The sequence below is a fragment of the Armigeres subalbatus genome, chromosome 2 (genome assembly GCF_024139115.2).
Source record: "Armigeres subalbatus isolate Guangzhou_Male chromosome 2, GZ_Asu_2, whole genome shotgun sequence".
Classification (NCBI taxonomy): Eukaryota; Metazoa; Arthropoda; class Insecta; order Diptera; family Culicidae; genus Armigeres; species Armigeres subalbatus.
Genome location: NC_085140.1, coordinates 408,484,787 through 408,504,534, shown reverse-complemented (window position 1 = coordinate 408,504,534; position 19,748 = coordinate 408,484,787). Strand labels below are relative to the sequence as shown.

General features: G+C 43.6%; 3 protein-coding genes across 5 annotated transcripts in view; 1 reads left to right on the top strand and 2 right to left on the bottom strand.

Annotated features, from left to right (window-relative positions):
* The window catches only part of LOC134213351 (uncharacterized), a 14,861-nt gene extending 12,967 nt beyond the window's left edge, over positions 1–1,894 (bottom strand). The window contains exon 1 of the mRNA XM_062692339.1: positions 1,828–1,894. Within this exon, the coding sequence (XP_062548323.1) occupies positions 1,828–1,860 (33 nt within the window). The 5' untranslated portion in view covers positions 1,861–1,894. The remainder of the gene's footprint in view (positions 1–1,827) is intronic.
* LOC134213349 (threonine--tRNA ligase 1, cytoplasmic) lies at positions 1,447–19,748 on the top strand. 3 transcript variants are annotated; one of them, XM_062692337.1, is made up of 6 exons: positions 1,447–1,587; positions 2,636–2,681; positions 2,757–3,142; positions 17,802–17,879; positions 17,947–19,387; positions 19,451–19,748. In XM_062692337.1, exons 1-6 carry the CDS (start codon positions 1,561–1,563, stop codon positions 19,594–19,596), a joined length of 2,124 nt encoding a protein of 707 aa, XP_062548321.1. In that variant the 5' UTR covers positions 1,447–1,560; the 3' UTR covers positions 19,597–19,748. The 3 variants fall into 3 exon arrangements, with proteins under 3 accessions (XP_062548321.1, XP_062548320.1, XP_062548319.1); XM_062692336.1 differs by lacking the exon at positions 1,447–1,587 and adding an exon at positions 1,905–2,015; XM_062692335.1 differs by lacking the exon at positions 1,447–1,587 and adding an exon at positions 1,939–2,249.
* Positions 12,229–14,776, bottom strand: LOC134217611 (uncharacterized). The gene is made up of 2 exons (XM_062696406.1): positions 13,281–14,776; positions 12,229–12,931 (listed from the first exon to the last, which is right to left on the bottom strand). The coding sequence occupies exons 1-2, from the start codon at positions 14,103–14,105 to the stop codon at positions 12,461–12,463; spliced, it is 1,296 nt and encodes a 431-aa protein (XP_062552390.1). The 5' UTR covers positions 14,106–14,776; the 3' UTR covers positions 12,229–12,460.

Genomic DNA, 19,748 nt, shown 5'->3' with positions numbered 1-19,748 from the left:
TTCCGAACGGAATCCTTTTGGACTCCCAATCGGAATTCCTTTGGACTTCTAAACTCAATTTATTTGGATTTCCAAACGAAATGTTTTTGGCCTTCCAATTCTTTTAAGCTTCCGAAAGGAATTATTTGGCGTCCGAATGGAAGCCCTTCCTTTTGGGCTTTTGAAATTAAATCATTAGGGTTTCCGAAAATAGTTCTTTTGGGTCTCCAATCGACACTATGTTGGATTTTCAAACATAGTTACTTTAAGTTTTCGAACGGAATTATTTGGGCCTCCGAATTGTTGTGACCGGAGCAGAGAATGATACATAAGCTTTTCATTTTTGCTTCTGTATTTCTTGACAATCATTGGAAGACTGATTTGCAGTTCTATTGGTTTGACATTCATGACAAACCAAAGCCTTCTATGGTATCTATTGGCCCTGACGAAAGCGAGAAAACAAAATGGGGGCCGGCTGATGCTTTTTTATTTCACCCAGCAAGGGATATAGGACGTCAATTTTAAAATGCTTATTAAAGCGTTAAAACACATTTTAGCCTAAAATTGTTCACTTTTTTGGGTTAGAAATTCAATTTACTTTCATATAGGTAACACGAAAGTTGAATTATTTTGATTAAAAAAACATGTGTAGATGAGGAGCTTAACATGTAGTTTTTCAAAATTCTAACCCTACGTATTTAAAAGTTTTCAACATATCACTGTCAATAACATTTTAAAAGCATTTTAAAATATACTTCCTATACTTCACCATGTTGAAAAACAGTGATTTCACGCACACGTCCGTCGCCGCTAGATGGCAACAGCGCGGCTGCGTCAAAGCGAATTATAGGGCACTGCACGCACTGCTTTGTCTCTTTTTCGCTGCAAAGAAATTAGAAAACAACAAGGCCAGTAAACGTCAAATTTCATGAAGAAAGAAAGAGAAAGAGATTTTTCTGTGCAGTGCCCTATTGATACTCTGTCTATCACTACACCTACACGCACAGCTGAAAGTATGCTCTTTTGGGCAGAAATACACTCTTTTCCGGGAGAATGGGACTACCCACAAAAGGAGTAAAATTTGACGCATAAAAAGAATAAGTTTTACACACTTTCCTGTTTTTATGCATAAATGTTATTCATTTGTGAATATAAGATAGTCAAAATTATGCATAATATTTATTCCTTTTTGTGTGTAGTCCCATTCTCCCACGAAAGAGCGTACTTTGAAGTCATAATTAAATACTTTATAGTCAAAAGAGCATACTTCAAAGTCTTTTGTGTGTAAACTTTTTTAGCAGTGTATCTGATTCCATATTTGTATCGGCCAAATTGAATATAACATATTATACCCCTCGATGAAAACCGATTTCTGTAACATTTACCTATAAAGGTGAAGCCATAACTAGCGTCTGCGCATTTGATTTTTAAATCAAGATTTTCATATTTGTCACATTTGGTGTTGTTTTTTTACCAGCCAATACATAATTTCTCCTTATTTTTGCTTTAAAAATCGTGTTTCCGAATTGTGCTTAAAATAATAAATTTATCAATAAATAAAACAATTGGAAGATACCCAACATGGGGAAGAATAACAAAGCGAATAAGGTATGTGGCATATCATACGATTTTATAACAACAGTTCTATTCGGCGATAGCTTCTTATAATCGAATAAGCTAATAATAATGTCCCAGATAATATTCACATAGGTCGACGATAATAAATATATTTTAACCAAATTTCATACCGTCCACGCTCACATGTGATTAATATCAACAATTTTCTTCAAAATCCCCTAAATGATGCAATCCGCATTGCTGCCGAAGATTTTCCACCTTACCACCCACCACGTCCCATGCAGCACTCCTCTCCTGCTTCATTGCTTTGCCTTGTTCGTCTGTTCGTCCATAAACGTCAGACTTGACAAACTATTCGTCAGTTCCTTTTTATCCTCCTTCTTGTGTAGTGTTGTGCAAAAATGACTGACAACGTGCCCGTCGCCGAGCTCCAAAAACTAAATTTAAACCAGCAAAAGGCATGAAATAGTATTTTTCCTATGTAAATTTCACTAAACGAACTCTTGTGCATCATAATGCGACTCGGGGCGCCTATAACCGGGCTGAATCGGGCGATCAATTTCCGTTTCAATATCTGTGGTAGTGGTAGCTTGCTGGTGCAACAACAAAACCAACAACAGTTTCGCCAACATCAGCCTACTCGGTTGCAGTGGTTTCCGAGTGGGCCACCACGGTGCCAATTTGCAACACTGGTTCGTGTAGCCATTTCCGGTTTCTGTTTTTATCAAACGTGGACTAGAAACTAGTTAGAACCTTTACAAGTTTACTTTGTAGTAACGGGCGTTGAAGTTTCGGTGTGACCGTGAAAGATCTGCGCTCGTAATTCATTGCACGTCAGCAATTTAGTGTCCCTTTACTGTTTTGTGTTGCATCATTTCTCACCTCCGAAGGGTGCTCCCTGTGATAAAATGTGAACCGGCTCGCGAAAGTTAACAAAATATTTTGTTTCTATAAAGTATTATTGTGGATTGAGGCTTTGTCTTGTTTACACACTTTTATCAGCCACTATAAACAGCATGTTTGAATTTGTATACAGAAGTAACACAGTTTTAACGTGAAGTTTTTCTTTGGCTTTTAGGCAAGTAAAATGAAGAAAGAAAAGCAGAAAAACCAACAGGAGAAAGGTAAGTTTAGGAATGATGCAATAACCATCCACTATGCCAGCAGCTTTGTAGGCTAATGGTGATTCACTCTTCTAGGAAACGGTGATTCGTCAGCTACAGCTGCAGCTGGAAAACCTGCACCTGAGTTCATTGATCATCGAATTAAGATCTACGATGAATTGAAAACGCAGTATTTGGAAGAGTTGGCCAATAAGCCGAAAAACGCTATCAAGGTTACCCTCCCGGATGGCAAAGAAGTCGAAGCCACCAGTTGGGAATCTACCCCGTATGATGTGGCCAAGGGTATCAGTCAGGGGCTTGCCGACAATACGGTCATAGCCCGCGTCAATAACGAACTGTGGGATCTGGATCGTCCGTTGGAAAGTGATTGCAAGCTGCAGTTGTTGAAATTTGATGACCCGGATGCACAGGCCGTGTTCTGGCACAGTTCGGCACATATTCTTGGTGAAGCAATGGAAAATGTAAGTGTTTTTTATTTAATAATTATTCGCAATTTTGGTATAAAATATGCTCCACTTTGAAGAAAAGAAGCAGATTACTCCACCTAACAATGATGGTTCCCTTTTTTATTCTTTATTTTTTTTTTTTTAATCTTTCGTTTATTTTGGAGGCTCAATTGCCGTGAAGCGTTACGGAGCCGAAATCAAGTTTAACAATTCATTTCTAAATTCTTATATATAGTGTTAGTTTTTGGGGAACCGAAAGACTCGCGGTTTGGTCGAGGTTAGGGAATACAATAATACAGTAGGAAAGGAAGGGAATTTAGGGTGCTTAAGTAATTACGATGCTGATGTTCACATAGTTGATATTCTTCACATCTGTAACGGGACAAACAAACATTTTCTTGGGAGACAACAATGAGAGGAAGACATACGAAAGGGGTTAACGACAAACATTGAAATGGGTAGCTAGAGGAAGACATTCGATATGGGGTACGACAGACAAAGGGATGGGCAGACTAAGATCACAGTCTTACATCAGCAACTTTCACAAATTGGTGGACGAGAGACATATATTCGAGACCAAGGTTGTTTTCCTCGGACCCGGAGATGTTCAGTTAATGCAGATATGAGGCCGCGATTCTCCTCGCACGCACACACGACATGATCAATGTCCTGACAATCCTCGCCTTTGAAAAGGTGTGCGTTTAAAGTGTAGTGATTGGACATTAGACGACACATGGTTCGAATGAAGTCTCGTCCTATATTCATTTTTTTTTAACCATGGACGCTTCGACACCTGCGGGCGAATTGAATACAGCCATCTACCCAACCCAAATATTTAGGAGACATGCTATGAGTGATTGCCTTACCCATCAGTTGGAGCGGAAACTTTGCCGGCCTTTCCTTTTTTTTTTGAAAAGCCAACCATCTCAGTTTCCTCCGGAGAGAATGCGATACCCAGCTTTAAAGCCCAAGTAGACAAATTGTCCAGAGTATCTTGCAACGGTCCTTGCAGATCAACTGCGGTTGACCCCGAAACGGATACAACGCAATCATCTGCAAGCTGTCTTAACGAGCATTTTAGCATGAGACATTCATCAATGTCTCTGACGTAAAAATTGTAAAGAAGGGGGCTTAAACATGAGCCCTGAGGGAGACCCATGTAGCTAATTCGTGAATTTGCCGAGTCACCATGAGAAAAACTCATACGCTTCTCTGACAACAAATTGTACAAATAGTTCAAAAGTGATGAAAGTTCACACGCGTGGAGTTTGTCAGATAAGACATCGACGCAAACTGAATCAAAAGCTCCCTTAATGTCCAAAAATACTGAGCCCATTTGCTCTTTTTTAGCAAAAGTTAGTTGAATTTCTGAAGAAAGTAACGCAAGACAGTCGTTCGTTCCCTTGCCCCTGCGGAAACCAAATTGTGTATCTGACAACAAATCATTCGATTCAACCCATTTGTCTAGCCGGAAGAGAATCATCTTCTCCAATAGCTTCCGAAGACAGGATAGCATCGCGATTGGACGGTACGAATTATAATCCGACGCGGGTTTTCCGGGCTTCTGGATGGCTATAACCTTCACTTGCCTCCAATCATCCGGAACAATGTTGCACTCCAGTAACTGATTGAACAAGCTCAATAAGCGCCTCTTCGCGACGTCTGGGAGGTTCTTGAGTAAGTTGAACCTGATTCTATCCATCCCTGGAGCGGAATTGTAACATGAAAGGAGGGCAAGCGAGAATTCTATCATCGAAAAGGGGCTTCACCGGTACCGAATCTGGACACACTTTCTTTGCAAAGTCGAGTATCCACCGCGACGAGCTTTCGCGATCTTCGTTTACGGACGACGCGTTGCGCATTCTTCTCCCAACGGTCCACAGAGTTCTCAAATTGGCAAATGATCACTACCATGGGGATCTTGGACCATCTTCCAAGTACAGTCCAACGATAATGAGCTCGAACAAATGGAAAGATCTAGACGGCTATCTCTTGTTGGAGGAGCCACTCGTGTAACTTCTCCTGTATTCAAAATTGACATATTGCAGTCGTCGCAGAGGTCGTATATCATTGTTGAACGGTTGTTGTCGTACAGCCTATTCCGTGGGAGTTAAAATCTCCCAAGAGCAACAGTGGCTCGGGCATAACCGAGCAGATGTGCAAGAGATATCGCGGTGTTTGGAGGAAGATATATCGAGGTGATACTGAGGACTTTTCCTCGAATAGTCACATGACATGCGACAGCTTCGGTGCCTGACATCGGAGCAAAATCGACCCTATAGAAGGAGTGCTGTTTTTTGATCCCTAAAAGCACCCCTCCATATGGATTTGCCCGATCGCGGCGAATGATGTTAAAATCGGGAAAATGAAGGTTTACATCTGATGTTAGTCATGTTTCACATAAAGCAAAAACATCGCATTGTAATTTGTTAACTAAAAATTTAAAAATATCTCTAATTTTGGAAGAATACTTCGACAGTTCCACTGTAGAATCGAAATCACATGAGCCTTATCGACGAAATTAGTCATCGAAGGATACGAATGACTCGAGGAGGGGCATTTTTGAAGCCAGCTGCTTCAGGAGAGGAGTCAGAATAGGAAGAGCAGTTTTGACCATGTTCTTTACGGGGTCGGAAGCATCGAAGAAGTTGAGGATGAGCTCCACGATGCCAGAAAGTGTGAACATTGGAGCGCTCGGAGGTTGTTGTGCTTGCTCTCTATGCTCTCTTTTTAATAGCAAAAAATGGGGCATCTGGGATTTTCGATGTTCCCGGAATCGGTGAAAACTCTCGTTCATCCTGATATGAAACCACAAAAATTTGAACGTTTTTGAGTTCCACCTGCGTTTGATTTCGCCATGTTGGAATGGGGCTCTCTTTGAGGCTGTTTTCTAGGCTTTTTCGAGGGACGCTGGCTTGGTTTTACTCGTTTCCTCGTCGAACCTTTGAAAACAAATGCCCCATTTCCAACTTCGGAGTCAGAGATACCTTGATCGTCCAAAGAAAGAGACGAGTAGATGGTGTCAGAAACAACTGGTGAATCGGCCATCCTCAGCATTTCGGCGTAGCTACGTCGAGAACGCTTCTGGTGGATTCGGCGCTGTATGTACGTCGGGCAAGCTTCAAGAGCATGTGGAGGGCCTTCGTTGCAATAGACACATTTTGGTGGCGTCTTGCACGTGCCATCCACATGCTTCTCTCCGCACGATGCACAGCGAGGCTTATTGCAGCAGTACTGAGCGGTGTGGCCCAGCTGCTTGCAATTAACACAACTACATACATACAGCCGAACAGGTAGACGAAGTTTACCAATCACTACGTAGTCAGGCAATGCGGACCCGGAAAAGGTGACGCAGAAAGAGTCAGACGGGGAATAAATCCGCTTCTCTCCCTCCTCCGATACCGAATACATTTGCTTGCAATCCAGTATCGCAACAGGAGGCAAAGAAGCGTTCTTGAAACGACCGAAACCTTGTTTCAAATCGTCGCATGTCATACTTCCCTCCATCACCACCCCCGCGATCTCACAAACTGCTGACGGTAAATAGACCTTATATTCGAGAGTGAAAAGCTCACAGGTGATAATCTCGTAGGTAGAGGTGTGCGCCGGTCCAAAAATCAGCGGCGGCGGCGTTTGTCAGAATTTTGGTCGGCGGCGGCGGCGTTTTCGGCGTCACGCCGAGTGCCTATTTAGCCGGCGGCGGCGGCGGCGTGAATCGGCGTGAAGATTTTTTACGTTTGTTTCTTGAAGACCTTTTTCTGCATTTTTTCAGGATGTTTTCAAGGCTTCATAGGAAGAATCTTTTGAATTTCGACGGTAAAATCTGATGACATTCTCTCGAAAATTAGCTACGCTTCTCCAAAATATTCATTTGAAAATTATTTTCGGCAACTACTATGAAGTTTTATGAACTCTTTGGAATTTCCAAGAAAGCACTAAGGAAAATTGTTTCAAGTATTCAAAAGAAAATGTTTGGAAAATCCATGGCAAGCTCCTGAGTATTCTGCGAATTTTACACAGAAAATTCTTCAAATTTTCCGCAGCAGATTGTTCAAAATGTGGACATCAACCTAAAAATTGGATTTCAACAGCAAATTTGAAAAAAATCCTAGGAAATTCATTGGAGTTTGAATGTGATTCTTTCAACTTTCTATGGAAAATTATTTGGAATTTTCACTCTAAATTTTACAAAATTTTAACCAAAATGATTCAGAACCCAACGGGATTAAAAAAAATCTGGGAAACCGTTCGGTATTTCAACAAAAAATCGGATTTTTGAAGGAATTTCTCTGGATTTCTACAGGGAATTCTTTGTATTGTGCATATGAAATTCTTTGGAAATTCAATGGAAAATTCTTAATAAAGAAGAAGGCTCATTTATCCGAAAACCTGAAAGCCATTAGACCGAATAATACGTTAAGTTAAAAATCATCAAGCCGAATTGTATTTGGCCGAAATGAAGGTTTGGGCGAAACGGTTATACATCGGAAAACAGTTTGGCCAAAAATTTCTTTTGGTCAAAGCAACGTACGGCTGAGAATTTGGCCGAAAAAGTACTCTTTTCAAACACGTCGTTTAGCTGAAATGGTCTTTTGGCCGAATAGGTTGCAAGGCCAAAAATGGTTGTTTGGCAGAAAGGGTCATTTGATTGAAAATGTCATTTGGTCAAACGGCCAAATGATGATTACTGAGCGGGTAGTATGGTCAAGAATATCCACCTGTTTAGCCAAATAACATTCTCGGCCAAATGGCCTTTCTGACAAACGACCATTTCGGCCAAACAACTTTTTGACAAACCGACATTTGCGGCCAAATAAACGTTTGTCCGAAACTGTATTAGGTCGAAAATGGTTTGACCGTAAATAACATTTGGCGGAGAGCGACCAACAGCCGAAAAGCTCATTTGGCCAAATTGGTAATTTGGCATTTTATGCCAAATAACCTATTCAGCTTAACGGCTTTTTTGGCAAAATGATCAATTCAGCCGAACGACACTTGCCAAATAACCAAATAGACAAATGGGGGGCATAGCCCTCCCTAGAAAAAATAGCTCTCCTAGGATTTGAAAATTTAGTTAGCAGTGATATAAATTTTCAGCATATAGCCTAATAAATTACTGAAAAAGTTTGAATACAAAAGAGTTATCTCCCATATTCAGCCTATCATATAAAATGAGTTGAAGACAAGCGAGCTTTTATTTCATTTCTGAGAATGATTCTTTTGCGGCAGTGAAATTGCACTTGTTTTTAATAATGAAAAGGCAATTTCTAAATGAATTGAAAGCATAAAAGTAAACTTGATTTGAACAACAACGGAGGGCCACTAAAATATCAATCAAAGCAAATGTGAAACTTACCCAGCAGTCAAAGAAATGTGGTCAACCATCACAAACTTGAGTGACAGTTTTCCAGCAGACTTCCGCTTGCCTAGCAGAATCGCTTGAGAATTCTTTACGGAATCTCTGGACGATTGATTCGGAGTCCCTCGACGATTTGCTCCGGAATTCTTCGACGGTTTGCTTCTACATCCCTGGAACATTACCTACGAAATTCCTGAACATTCAAATATGAATTCCTGGAGGATTTCTGACGGAATCTCTATAATATTCCCATTGGAACTCCTTGAACATTCCCGTCGAAATTCCTGGAGGATTCCATTCGAAATCTCTAGAAGATTCTCATTAGAATCCCTGAAACATTTCCGTCGGATTCACTGGAACATTCCCGTTCAAATTTCTGGAATATTCCTTGAAGTCGAAATTCCTGAAAGGATGGAGTATATTCATAAGGTTCTCATTGGAATCCCTAGAACATTCCTGTCGAAATCCCTGGTGGATTGCCTTCAGAATCCCTGAAGGCTCCCTTCGATATGCTTGAAAGATTCTCATCAAAATCTCTGGAGGAATGTTGCATTTTTATTTTCCATTTGAGATACATAGATAATATTTATAATTATGCAGAAATTTCCACAGCCTACCGGTAGGAACCTGACGGTGACCCGTCACATATTGTCCTTTCAGTGTGCGGATCAAAGCCGAGCGCTACTACACCTAGACGCAAAGCCAAACGCTAACAATTTGAGTCGTTGTAGCAATTATCTGTAAAAACAAACATACTTTGATACTATGTGATTGATCCGCAATGAATTGCCTTGCCTTGCCTTGCCGGCGTGGAAAATTATAGACAATCGGCGTGACAAATTTTAAATGGCGGTGCGCCGATGCAAAACTGCCGGCGGCGGCGGCGTGCCAAAAACTGATCTCACTTATATTCAACCGCTTGCCTTTGGGTCGGAAGAAAACAACATACGGCCCACTAGAGTCGGGAGGGTAGGCCTTGAGCCGGGGGGTCGTGGGGGAAACATTGGTGTTGCTAGTGTCCATTTTATTTTGACGCAGAGCATCGGAAGCCAACAAGGCATTATTTGACGAGGAATACAATGTACTCCCGCCATCATCGCCTTCGCGCATTGCAGACTTGAAATGTCTCGCAGCAGCGAGGCACACACAATTAAACACTTATCAGGGGAAAGGGGAAAAAATAACGCAAAACTAATTAACAAACACAAAGAAAAAACGGATTATTAAAAACAGACGTGGTTCAAATCGTGTGTCGTGTGTCCCATCTACAAAAAGGGCGATAAGCTGGATTGTAGCAACTACCGCGCAATCACATTGCTGAACGCCGCCTACAAGGTACTCTCCCAAATTTTATGCCATCGACTAGCACCAATTGCAAGGGAGTTCGTGGGGCAGTACCAGGCGGGTTTTATGGGCGAACGCTCCACCACGGACCAGGTGTTCGCCATTCGCCAAGTACTGCAGAAGTGCCGCGAATACAACGTGCCCACACATCATCTATTCATCGACTTCAAAGCCGCATATGATACAATCGATCGGGACCAGCTATGGCAGCTAATGCACGAAAACGGATTTCCGGATAAACTGACACGGTTGATCAAAGCGACGATGGATCGGGTGATGTGCGTAGTTCGAGTTTCAGGGGCATTCTCGAGTCCCTTCGAAACCCGCAGAGGGTTACGGCAAGGTGATGGTCTTTCGTGTCTGCTATTAAACATCGCTTTGGAAGGGTAATACGAAGAGCAGGGATTAACACGAGTGGTACAATTTTCAATAAGTCCGTCCAGCTATTTGGCTTCGCCGACGACATAGATATTACGGCACGTAACTTTGAGAAGATGGAGGAAGCCTACATCAGACTGAAGGAGGAAGCCAAGCGGATCGGACTAGTCATCAACACGTCGAAGACGAAGTACATGATAGGAAGAGGTTCAAGAGAAGACAATGTGAGCCACCCACCGCGAGTTGGCATCGGTGGTGATGAAATCGAGGTGGTAGAAGAATTTGTGTACTTGGGCTCACTGGTGTCTGCCGAAAATGATACCAGCAGAGAAATTCGGAGACGCATAATGGCTGGAAATCGTGCATACTTTGGACTCCGCAAGACGCTCCGATCGAATAGAGTTCGCCGCCGTACCAAACTGACAATCTACAAAACGCTAATTAGACCGGTAGTCCTCTACGGACACGAGACCTGGACGATGCTCGTGGAGGACCAACGCGCACTCGGAGTTTTCGAAAGGAAAGTGCTGCGTACCATCTATGGTGGGATGCAGATGGCGGACGGTACGTGGAGGAGGCGAATGAACCACGAGCTGCATCAGCTGCTGGGAGAACCATCCATCGTTCACACCGCGAAAATCGGACGACTGCGGTGGGCCGGGCACGTAGCCAGAATGTCGGACAATAACCCGGTGAAAATGGTTCTCGACAACGATCCGACGGGTACAAGAAGGCGAGGTGCGCAGCGGGCAAGGTGGATCGATCAGGTGGAAGATGACTTGCGGACCCTCCGTAGACTGCGTGGTTGGCGACGTGTAGCCATGGACCGAGCCGAATGGAGAAGACTCTTATATACCGCACAGGCCACTTCGGCCTTAGTCTGAATAAATGAATGTGGTTCAAATTATCAAAAGAGGTGAAGAAAGGGGTTACAACGAGAGAGAGAGATCAAAAATATTCTTAGCTTAGCCTTCACACTACAATGTCACCGGCTGGGACTTGTAGCAGCATACACCGAACGGACGGCCTCTCGCTCGTGCCGCGTCGAGGCTACAGCTGCGGGTGTCGGGACAACAGCGCCTGTGTTGGTGGAGGCGCACGATCAGTGATGATGGTGGTGGGACTGTAGGCTTTGGGCAATGATCACTTTGCCTGCGTGACGATGGACGCCGATGAGTTTGCAAAAAAGTCTGTTTTTGCGAAAAACGATGAAAACTTGTCAAATGTTTGCTTCAAATAAGCACACTTTCACTCTAGCACTTCAGCTTCGGTAAAAAAACCTGGCTTCGAGGAAAAAAAACCGGAAGAAGAATCGACCGTACGCGGACTATGGACTGTCTCGCACGGATGCTCGACGTGGAATGATCCCTTTTTTATATATCAAGTATATAAATTATTACAGTCGAATCTTCATGAGTCGAATTGAAGGGACCATTGACTCATGGAAATATCGAGATGTGAAATAGGAAATCTTTGGAAAGCAGTTATTTGAAAAGCAATAATTTGCTTCCATGAGTCGATATCGAGTCATAGAACATCGACTCATGGAGGATTGACTGTATCACTATTTGATTATACCTTGCATTCTACAGCAATCTGTTTATTTCACTCCCTTCTTTGTGCCTTATTTTATTAAATTTATACAAAACTAGTTGACCCAGAAGACGTTGTTCTGCATAGTAGGCGAGATTGTGCGTTGTGAACTGCATTTGCAAAATCTCCATGCTGCCCATGATCGCATATTAATTTGTAAAACTCGCATTTTTGTTCATTTTGTAAAAAGCCTGTGAAAAAACGTCGCACTTTAGATCGATTTCAGTTCGAGCTTGATGGGTTTCTTAAGAACTCATAAAAACGTTGAGTTTTGACAATTTTTTAATTTTCCCCGTCAAACTGACCAACTCTTAGTATATAAACACAGCCCAGGATAATTCGATTAGTGAGAAAATCTTGCAAATCGGTTCATCCGTTCGTGAGTTATATTGTCTCAAAGGAAATGCAAACTCATTTTTATATATGTAGATAGAAAAGAAGAAGAAGAGAAGATAGAAGAAGAAAAAGATTACCTGGCGACCAATTTTGTTTGGAACTGAGAAACATTCGTCGAGTGTCGATACAAGTGATGGTAAAGGCAATAATTCAACAGTAAAATAGGCATTAACAGTAGTTTTGTTGTTTTATTTTTGATTTTAACGTTGTCATGTTTACACAGCTAAACAGCTATATCTTGACGCATCTCATACGACAATCACTCACAAGTAATCTAATCGCACAACATCTTTGATAATACCTCGCACTCGCGATTGAAACATCGCGTCCGATTTCTCAGTATGACTAAAAATCTTCTCATCTGCTCCCGGCGTTTCTACTTTGGCTTCCTTGGCTTTCATTGCCATTTCCATGTGCTTTTCGATGTCGGGTGTTTCTACATTCGGTGTGCAGATAATTGGCAACACCAAGAAACTAATCAGCAGACCGAATCTTCCGAAACGTTTCAATTGCTGCTCGAATGCTACCTTAGGGAATTGCCGCTCTGCATCTCCATCGAGCTGTTTCAAATATTCCGCCAATGATTCATAATAGGTGTTTAGCCATGCTTCGTAATGTTCAGCACGAAGCTGTGCGTCTGTCGAAGTGAATATAAAATACATCAAATCCAGGACTGGTGATCCATAACGGCACAGCTGCCAATCAATTAAACGAATATCCGTAGGTATTGTGTCCTAGAAAGTGATTAAAAATTAAAATGTTTGGTTCAATACATGTATCTACAGAATTTGTCATTGTTACAATCATCAAAATCAAACAATGGACCGTTAATGAACATTCACCTTATTTGCATAACCACAAAGCAACATATAACTACTTAATGCTTGGTTCTAACGGAATTAGGGGAAATCGCCAAATGTTGAACAGCTAATTTTGTCGCCTATTGTTGAACTCCCATAAGAAATGCACGTGCGTTCAACAATAGGCGAAGAAATTAGCCGTTCAACATTTAGCGAATTACCCTATTGTAATTTTCAATGATTACGGCATCGCAAATGCGTTCTAAATGTTTACCCGACGTACATCTTTTCCGTAGCTGTACAACATGTTGTTGATCCAGCAATCCCCATGTCCCAATACTGCGTAGGGCTCCGCTTCACTTGCTGTCGCATCCTTTTGATACAAATCAGTAACAACTCCACGAACAGATTCCATCTTTGTCTTGTACAAAGTGTCCTTTTCATCGAGGGCCTGAACCGCTCGTTCGCATGTTCCGTTCATCATCCTCATCATGCCCTTCGTCGGATCATAGGCAATCAGTTGACTAAGCGGGTCATTGAAACGCTTGAATTTTTCGAATGTTTCTGGTTGTTGATCCTTCAAAGCGAAGGATACGGCATGTAGTTTTCCTAGCTGCCGCATCACCAGCTTCGTATGGTCGTTATTCACTGGTTCAAGCTTATTCCACATACGGAAATGCTTCTCTCTCAGGTCCTCCATGACGATCAATCCTTCCATTTTGGCCATATCACAGTAAGCGTAGTAACTTTTCGGGAAGCTCCAGAATCCCTCGACACTGTCTTCGCTGACTCCTTTGTCCACTTGGAATTTTTTGATCAAAGGCAACACTTCGTTGTATGCTGCGACTTCCCGGTGGAACATCGAAATGGTGTATCTCTTCCGTATCTCATGCTTTGGCAGAGTTTTGCACAGCACTACCAGCTCCTCCCGGCCATTCTCCCTGATGAACACCTTGAAAAGTTCGCCCATAAATCCATCGCCTTTGTTTGAGCCATCTTCGAATTCAAAACGATACGCGCCATCGGTGAAACCTTGGTCCACAGCGACCTTTTTCAAACCGGTCTGAATGTATTCCGGCAGTTTTTCAAACACCGATTGATCTGCCATTTCTAATCCAACGCAAGCTGCTACGTGTCGTTGACTGGGGATTTCGGACAAGTCGATGCACTTTTATGGGAGCTTATCTGCAGTTCGTTCCCTGTTTGATTAGATAAATTGGCTTGCAAGCCATCTGGATGAACTTGTGGCACTCGACCGGTTCAAGATAACGTTTGTCTGGTTTCGATCACGTATATTTTTATCTTTGTCGTTCTCCAATAGTATTGAAAGGTTGTATGTTCCGTGTAAAATGGATTGCTAAAAAGGAGTCGTCTATCGAGTATGTCACGCTTGTAGGAAGAGAGTTTCGTATTGATTGATTTTCATTGGCTTTTATCGGTGAGATCGAACTACCTAAGCTCAAAGTGGAAGGGAGCATGTTTACAAAGCACGATGAAGAACAGAATTGAAAGTTATCGCAAGCGAGCGACAAGTATGAAATTGTATAGAAGTTGAAACGTAAGCAGATGGCCATTGAAGAACAACACGAAATTAAAATCGCTGTTATTTTGCCTAACGTCCTGGGTAGTTTTTTTTAGCTTTAAATTCATTTATTTTAATTTAGATTTTCGGCAGACTCAAGTAACCGGTGATGAATAGCTTTTTCGAATAGCTTGGATAACCCTGAGAGAAGGCTGATGGGTCGATAACTTTTGGGGGAGGAAGGATCCTTCCCAGGCTTCCGGATGAGGATGACTTTCGCTGACTTCCAGGACGATGGGAAGTAGCTGAGCCGGAGACATTGATTAAAGATCAGCGAGAGGTGCTCAAAGAACGGAGCACTCATGTGATTGAGCTCGAGATTCAGGATGCTGTCGAAGCCTGGGGCCTTCATGTTCTTCGATGATTTGATATAGGCCGTCAGTTCGCCAGCTGAGATCTCCAACTCCTCCGAGAAGTCGTTGGGAATCAAATGAATGTTGTTAGCATGCTCGTTGACCGCTGCTTCGTGTGGACTGACGATCTTCTGCCCAAGATTGTGTGAGCTGACGAAGTGATGACCTATTTCAGCGGCCTTCTCTGCAGGAGTTATCAAGCGATCCTTATAGGCAATATTGTCTAGTGGAATCAAAGGTGGAATGCGCCGAGGCTTGGATTTTAGTATTAAGTAATTTTAGTAATCTGGGAGAGAGCGGATCGAGAGGATTCGAGAAGTCATTATTTTTGAGGTTCACCATAGTCCGAAGGGCAGCCGATGATCCATCACCGGCTTTGGCTTGTGTTGGACAGTACGCCGCGATGAGCGCGATTGTGCCGACCGAAGTGGTGACTTCGATACCGATGGCCTCGATGACACTGAGCTGGAAGCTTGGAAGCAGACGACAGTTGATGTTGTAGCGAAGAGCGATGACCACACCGCCTCCCCTTGTCGGCCGGTCGAGTCGCACGATGCGGAAGTCCGGGATGTTGACGTTCACCTCCGGTTTTAGGTGCGTTTCGATGATGAACGCCACGTCTATTTCCTTCTCCTCAAGGAAATCCTTCAGCTCAATTATTTTGCTCTTTAGCGAGCAAGCGTTCCAGTTGACCAGGCCCACCCTAGCAGCCATTTTCAATGATGAACATGCCAAGAGTGAAGACCTGGTGGAAGCGGGATTTGCAGCCGCGCAGCCGAGTGGCGAGCTGCGCGAAGATCGGCACCAGTTGCTCCGGAGTGTACAGCGGGGCAAATTCTTCCGGTGGGACGGCTTCGTTCTCCGACTGCCGATGGAACCCAGGAGGAGGGAGCGAGGGACATTCGCTGATGGATGGTGCCGACGATGCTGGAGCTTGGACCGATGCAGTTGCCGCTGCCAGTCGCTTGTGCGGCTGTAGCGGTGGAAATATTGGAATCACACGACGGGGAGCCGGGATGGCTGGAAAGTTTACCTCGTTGATTACAGGAACACGGTTCTTCTTCGGAAAGGTCCTGGTATAAGCCTTCTTCCGGATTTCCAGGAACTCGTTCGCTTTTGGCAGCCCTTTGTGATGGCCCGATGTTTGTCGCCACAGTCGGCGCACTTGGGATCGGCCATCTCCATTTTGTCGCACTCGTCAGTCGGATGGGGTTCGCCACACTTGTTGCAGTGCGGCTTCATGCGGCAGTTCCTGGTGCCGTGCCCGAAATTGAAGCAGTTGGTACATTGCGTAACATCGCGGTGCACCGGCCGATATCGCTCCCAGTCAACGACGGTGTAATTTATAACGCCAACCAGCTTCAGCTCTTTCCAGGTAGTGGAGCCGTGCTCCAGATGGATCAGGTAAAGCTGGTCGCGATATCTCCTCGTCTTGTCGTGACGAGCGATCTTGTGCACGGCTACTGGCCTCAGTCCGAAACTTTCAAGTTCTGCTTGGAGCTCTTCCTCCCTTATGTCGTGGAGTCCTCGCAGCAAAGCCTTGAGCGGCTTCGTGCCGGGGTGGTCATGAGTATAGTACTCATACTTGTGGACCTCGAGGAACTCCACGACGGATAGATGATGGTCCTTCTTTGCCGGCATCACTTTCACGGGCTCGCTGCAGAGCCGAAAAGTACATTTCAGCCCCTTAGCGATCAGCTGGCGAATTTTTGGGCGTTAATCCGGCGGATCGCCCTTCACAAACACGGGCGGGCACTTCTCCTTCCGCTCCGGTTGCACCTGCGGCAGCTGCGATTGCTGCTTCTTCCTTTTCGGCGGATTTCCGGCGTCATCAAGCGGCAACGGCGAGAACACGTTGCTCTGCAAAAGCTGCTTGGAGTGGTTACCCGCGCCCATGACGGGTCCGGGAGAAAATAACGCCAACGCGACGAAGCGAAGACGTAAACAGCGAACGAACGAGAAAACACTTGGAAAGAATGCGCGAGCAAAAAACACGTCCGTACGTGCTGCTGTCTCGAACTGGAATGGGTGGACGTTAGGCAAAATAACAGCGATTTCAATTAAGTGTTGTTCTTCAATGGCCCTCTGCTTACGTTTCAACTTCTATACAATTTCATACTTGTCGCTCGCTTGCGATAACTTTCAATTCTGTTCTTCATCGTACTTTGTAAACATGCTCCCTTCCACTTTGAGCTTAGGTAGTTCGATCTTACCGATAAAAGCGGTGATGAAACCTCATAAACGAAGAGAGTTTCGAGAAGCTTGGCGTGCTAAGTCCTTTTGAGGTATAGAACAAAAAGTATGATAAAGTTTTTGAGGTTTTAAAAACCAAGTTAACATTTTTTTCATGACGTAATTAATTGTTCTTTCGTAGAGAAGCCACGAAGTGTACTATACTTCACCATTTTTTTCAATAAATGAAAAATCAAGAAGCAGCAACGACCGGGGTTCTGCCGAATTGCACCAAGCTCCAACATAGATTTCAGCTATGAGAAATAGATCAGTTTTTTTCAGTCAAGGAGCAATTAATAACAAACCGACTACAACGCCTAAAGCTCATTAATTTATTTAGCCTGAGCTGTGCGATAGTATTACTCATTGTCCCGCAATAGTATTTCTTGATATTTTTAGTATCCTTGAAGAATCACATTTGAATCTTTTCTTATACACGAAAAAAGCACTAACACAACTAGGTGAATTAATCTTTTTTTTTCTTATTGGGCACCATTCCCGCTAAATGGATTGGTTTTTGATTTTGCTAAACGATAGATCGTACCCTAAAGATAATAAAACGACAATAGAACAATAAACTCTCTACATCTGCACCGGGTACAGATTTTTTGAATAATCTACTTTTTTATCGTTGTAGCGATACGGAGGTCATCTTTGCTATGGACCACCAATCGAGAATGGATTCTACTACGACATGTTCTTGGAAGGAAGTGGAGTAAGTATCTGGTTATATAGACTTTTTTGTTCGATTCCCCATTGTTACGTGTTTTCCCTCCATGTAGATCTCTAATCAGGACTACGGTTCACTGGAGAGCGATGTCAAGAAAATTGTCAAGGACAAGCAACCCTTCGAACGGCTGGAAATGAAGAAGGCCGATCTGCTGAAAATGTTTGAATATAATGAATTCAAGTTACGTATTCTGAATGAGAAGGTGAAAACCGACACCACAACTGTCTATCGTTGTGGTCCATTGATAGATTTGTGTCGTGGACCCCATGTCCGCCACACCGGTAAGGTTAAAGCCTTGAAGGTGGTTAAGAACTCCTCGACCTACTGGGAAGGTAAGGCCGATGCCGAAACTTTGCAACGAGTTTACGGAATTTCGTTTCCCGATCCCAAGCAACTGAAGGAATGGGAAAAGATTCAGGAAGAAGCAGCCAAGCGCGATCACCGAAAGCTCGGAAAAGAACAAGAACTGTTTTTCTTCCATGAGTTGTCGCCTGGTTCATGCTTCTTCCAACCCAAAGGGGCACACATTTATAACACACTGATGAACTTTATTCGTGCGGAATATCGTAAACGGGGATTCCAGGAGGTCATTACACCAAATATCTACAATGCCAAACTGTGGCAAACCTCTGGCCATTGGCAGCATTACGCCGAAAATATGTTCTCGTTTGAAAGCGAAAAAGAAACATTTGCCCTTAAGCCCATGAATTGCCCGGGACATTGTCTGATGTTCGATCACCGTAATCGATCGTGGCGGGAGTTGCCTCTCCGAATGGCTGATTTTGGAGTACTGCATCGCAATGAACTGTCCGGAGCGTTGACCGGCTTGACCCGCGTACGTAGATTCCAGCAGGATGACGCTCACATATTTTGCATGCCAGATCAAATCAAACAGGAAATCACCGGATGCCTTGATTTCCTGGCCCATGTTTACGGCGTGTTTGGATTCACCTTCAACCTTGTCCTGTCTACTCGTCCGGAGAAGTATCTTGGAGACATTGAAGTTTGGAACGAAGCTGAAAAGGCTCTGGCTGAATCCCTGGACAAATTCGGTCAACCATGGAAAGAGAATCCAGGTGATGGCGCTTTCTACGGTCCCAAGATCGATATTACCATAATGGATGCTCTAAAGCGCAACCACCAGTGTGCTACCATTCAGCTTGACTTCCAATTGCCAATTCGTTTCAACCTGAACTACGTTGACGATAACGGGGAGAAGAAGCGACCCGTTATCGTGCACCGTGCTGTGCTGGGGTCCGTTGAGCGCATGATCGCTATCTTGACGGAGAACTATGCAGGAAAATGGCCATTCTGGTTGTCGCCTAGACAGGTGATGGTCGTTCCTGTCGGACCACAGTATGATGAGTACGCTGACAAGGTGCGACTGCGCCTGCACGATGCTGGATTCATGGCTGAAGCTGATCTGGATGCCGGTGATACCATGAACAAAAAGATCCGTAACGCGCAGTTGGCACAGTACAACTTCATTCTTGGTAAGTGTTGAATGTTTCACATCTAGTAGGGGTAGTCGAGATTAATTGAATTTTTTCCCACAGTTGTTGGCGAAAAAGAACGTAGCTCGGAGACAGTAAACGTGCGTACTCGCGATAACAAGGTCCATGGTGAAGTATCGGTCGATGATTTAGTGGCAAAACTGCGCAGACTATCGGATGAGTTCGCTAAAGGAGAAGATCAGTTTTAAGGTTCCGATCCCGAATGCTGTGCGCAGGATTATCTGATGCATTTAGGCTCTTGGTAGTTATGGGTTTGATCGAACTCTTTAAATACTATTCACCTATTAATTTATAATTGCATAGTTGCTTACGGAAAATAACATTTTCGTCCTGAATCAAG

Coding starts and splice junctions, on each gene's coding strand:
- LOC134217611 (XM_062696406.1), bottom strand. CDS start 14,105: ATGGCAGATCAATCGGTGTTTGAAAAACTGCCGGAATACATTCAGACC. Junction 12,932..13,280: donor TGTACAGCTACGGAAAAGAT/GTACGTCGGGTA, acceptor ATCACTTTCTAG/GACACAATACCTACGGATAT.
- LOC134213349 (XM_062692335.1), top strand. CDS start 2,073: ATGCGACTCGGGGCGCCTATAACCGGGCTGAATCGGGCGATCAATTTC. Junction 2,682..2,756: donor GAAAAACCAACAGGAGAAAG/GTAAGTTTAGGA, acceptor TCACTCTTCTAG/GAAACGGTGATTCGTCAGCT. Junction 19,388..19,450: donor ACAGTACAACTTCATTCTTG/GTAAGTGTTGAA, acceptor TTTTTCCCACAG/TTGTTGGCGAAAAAGAACGT.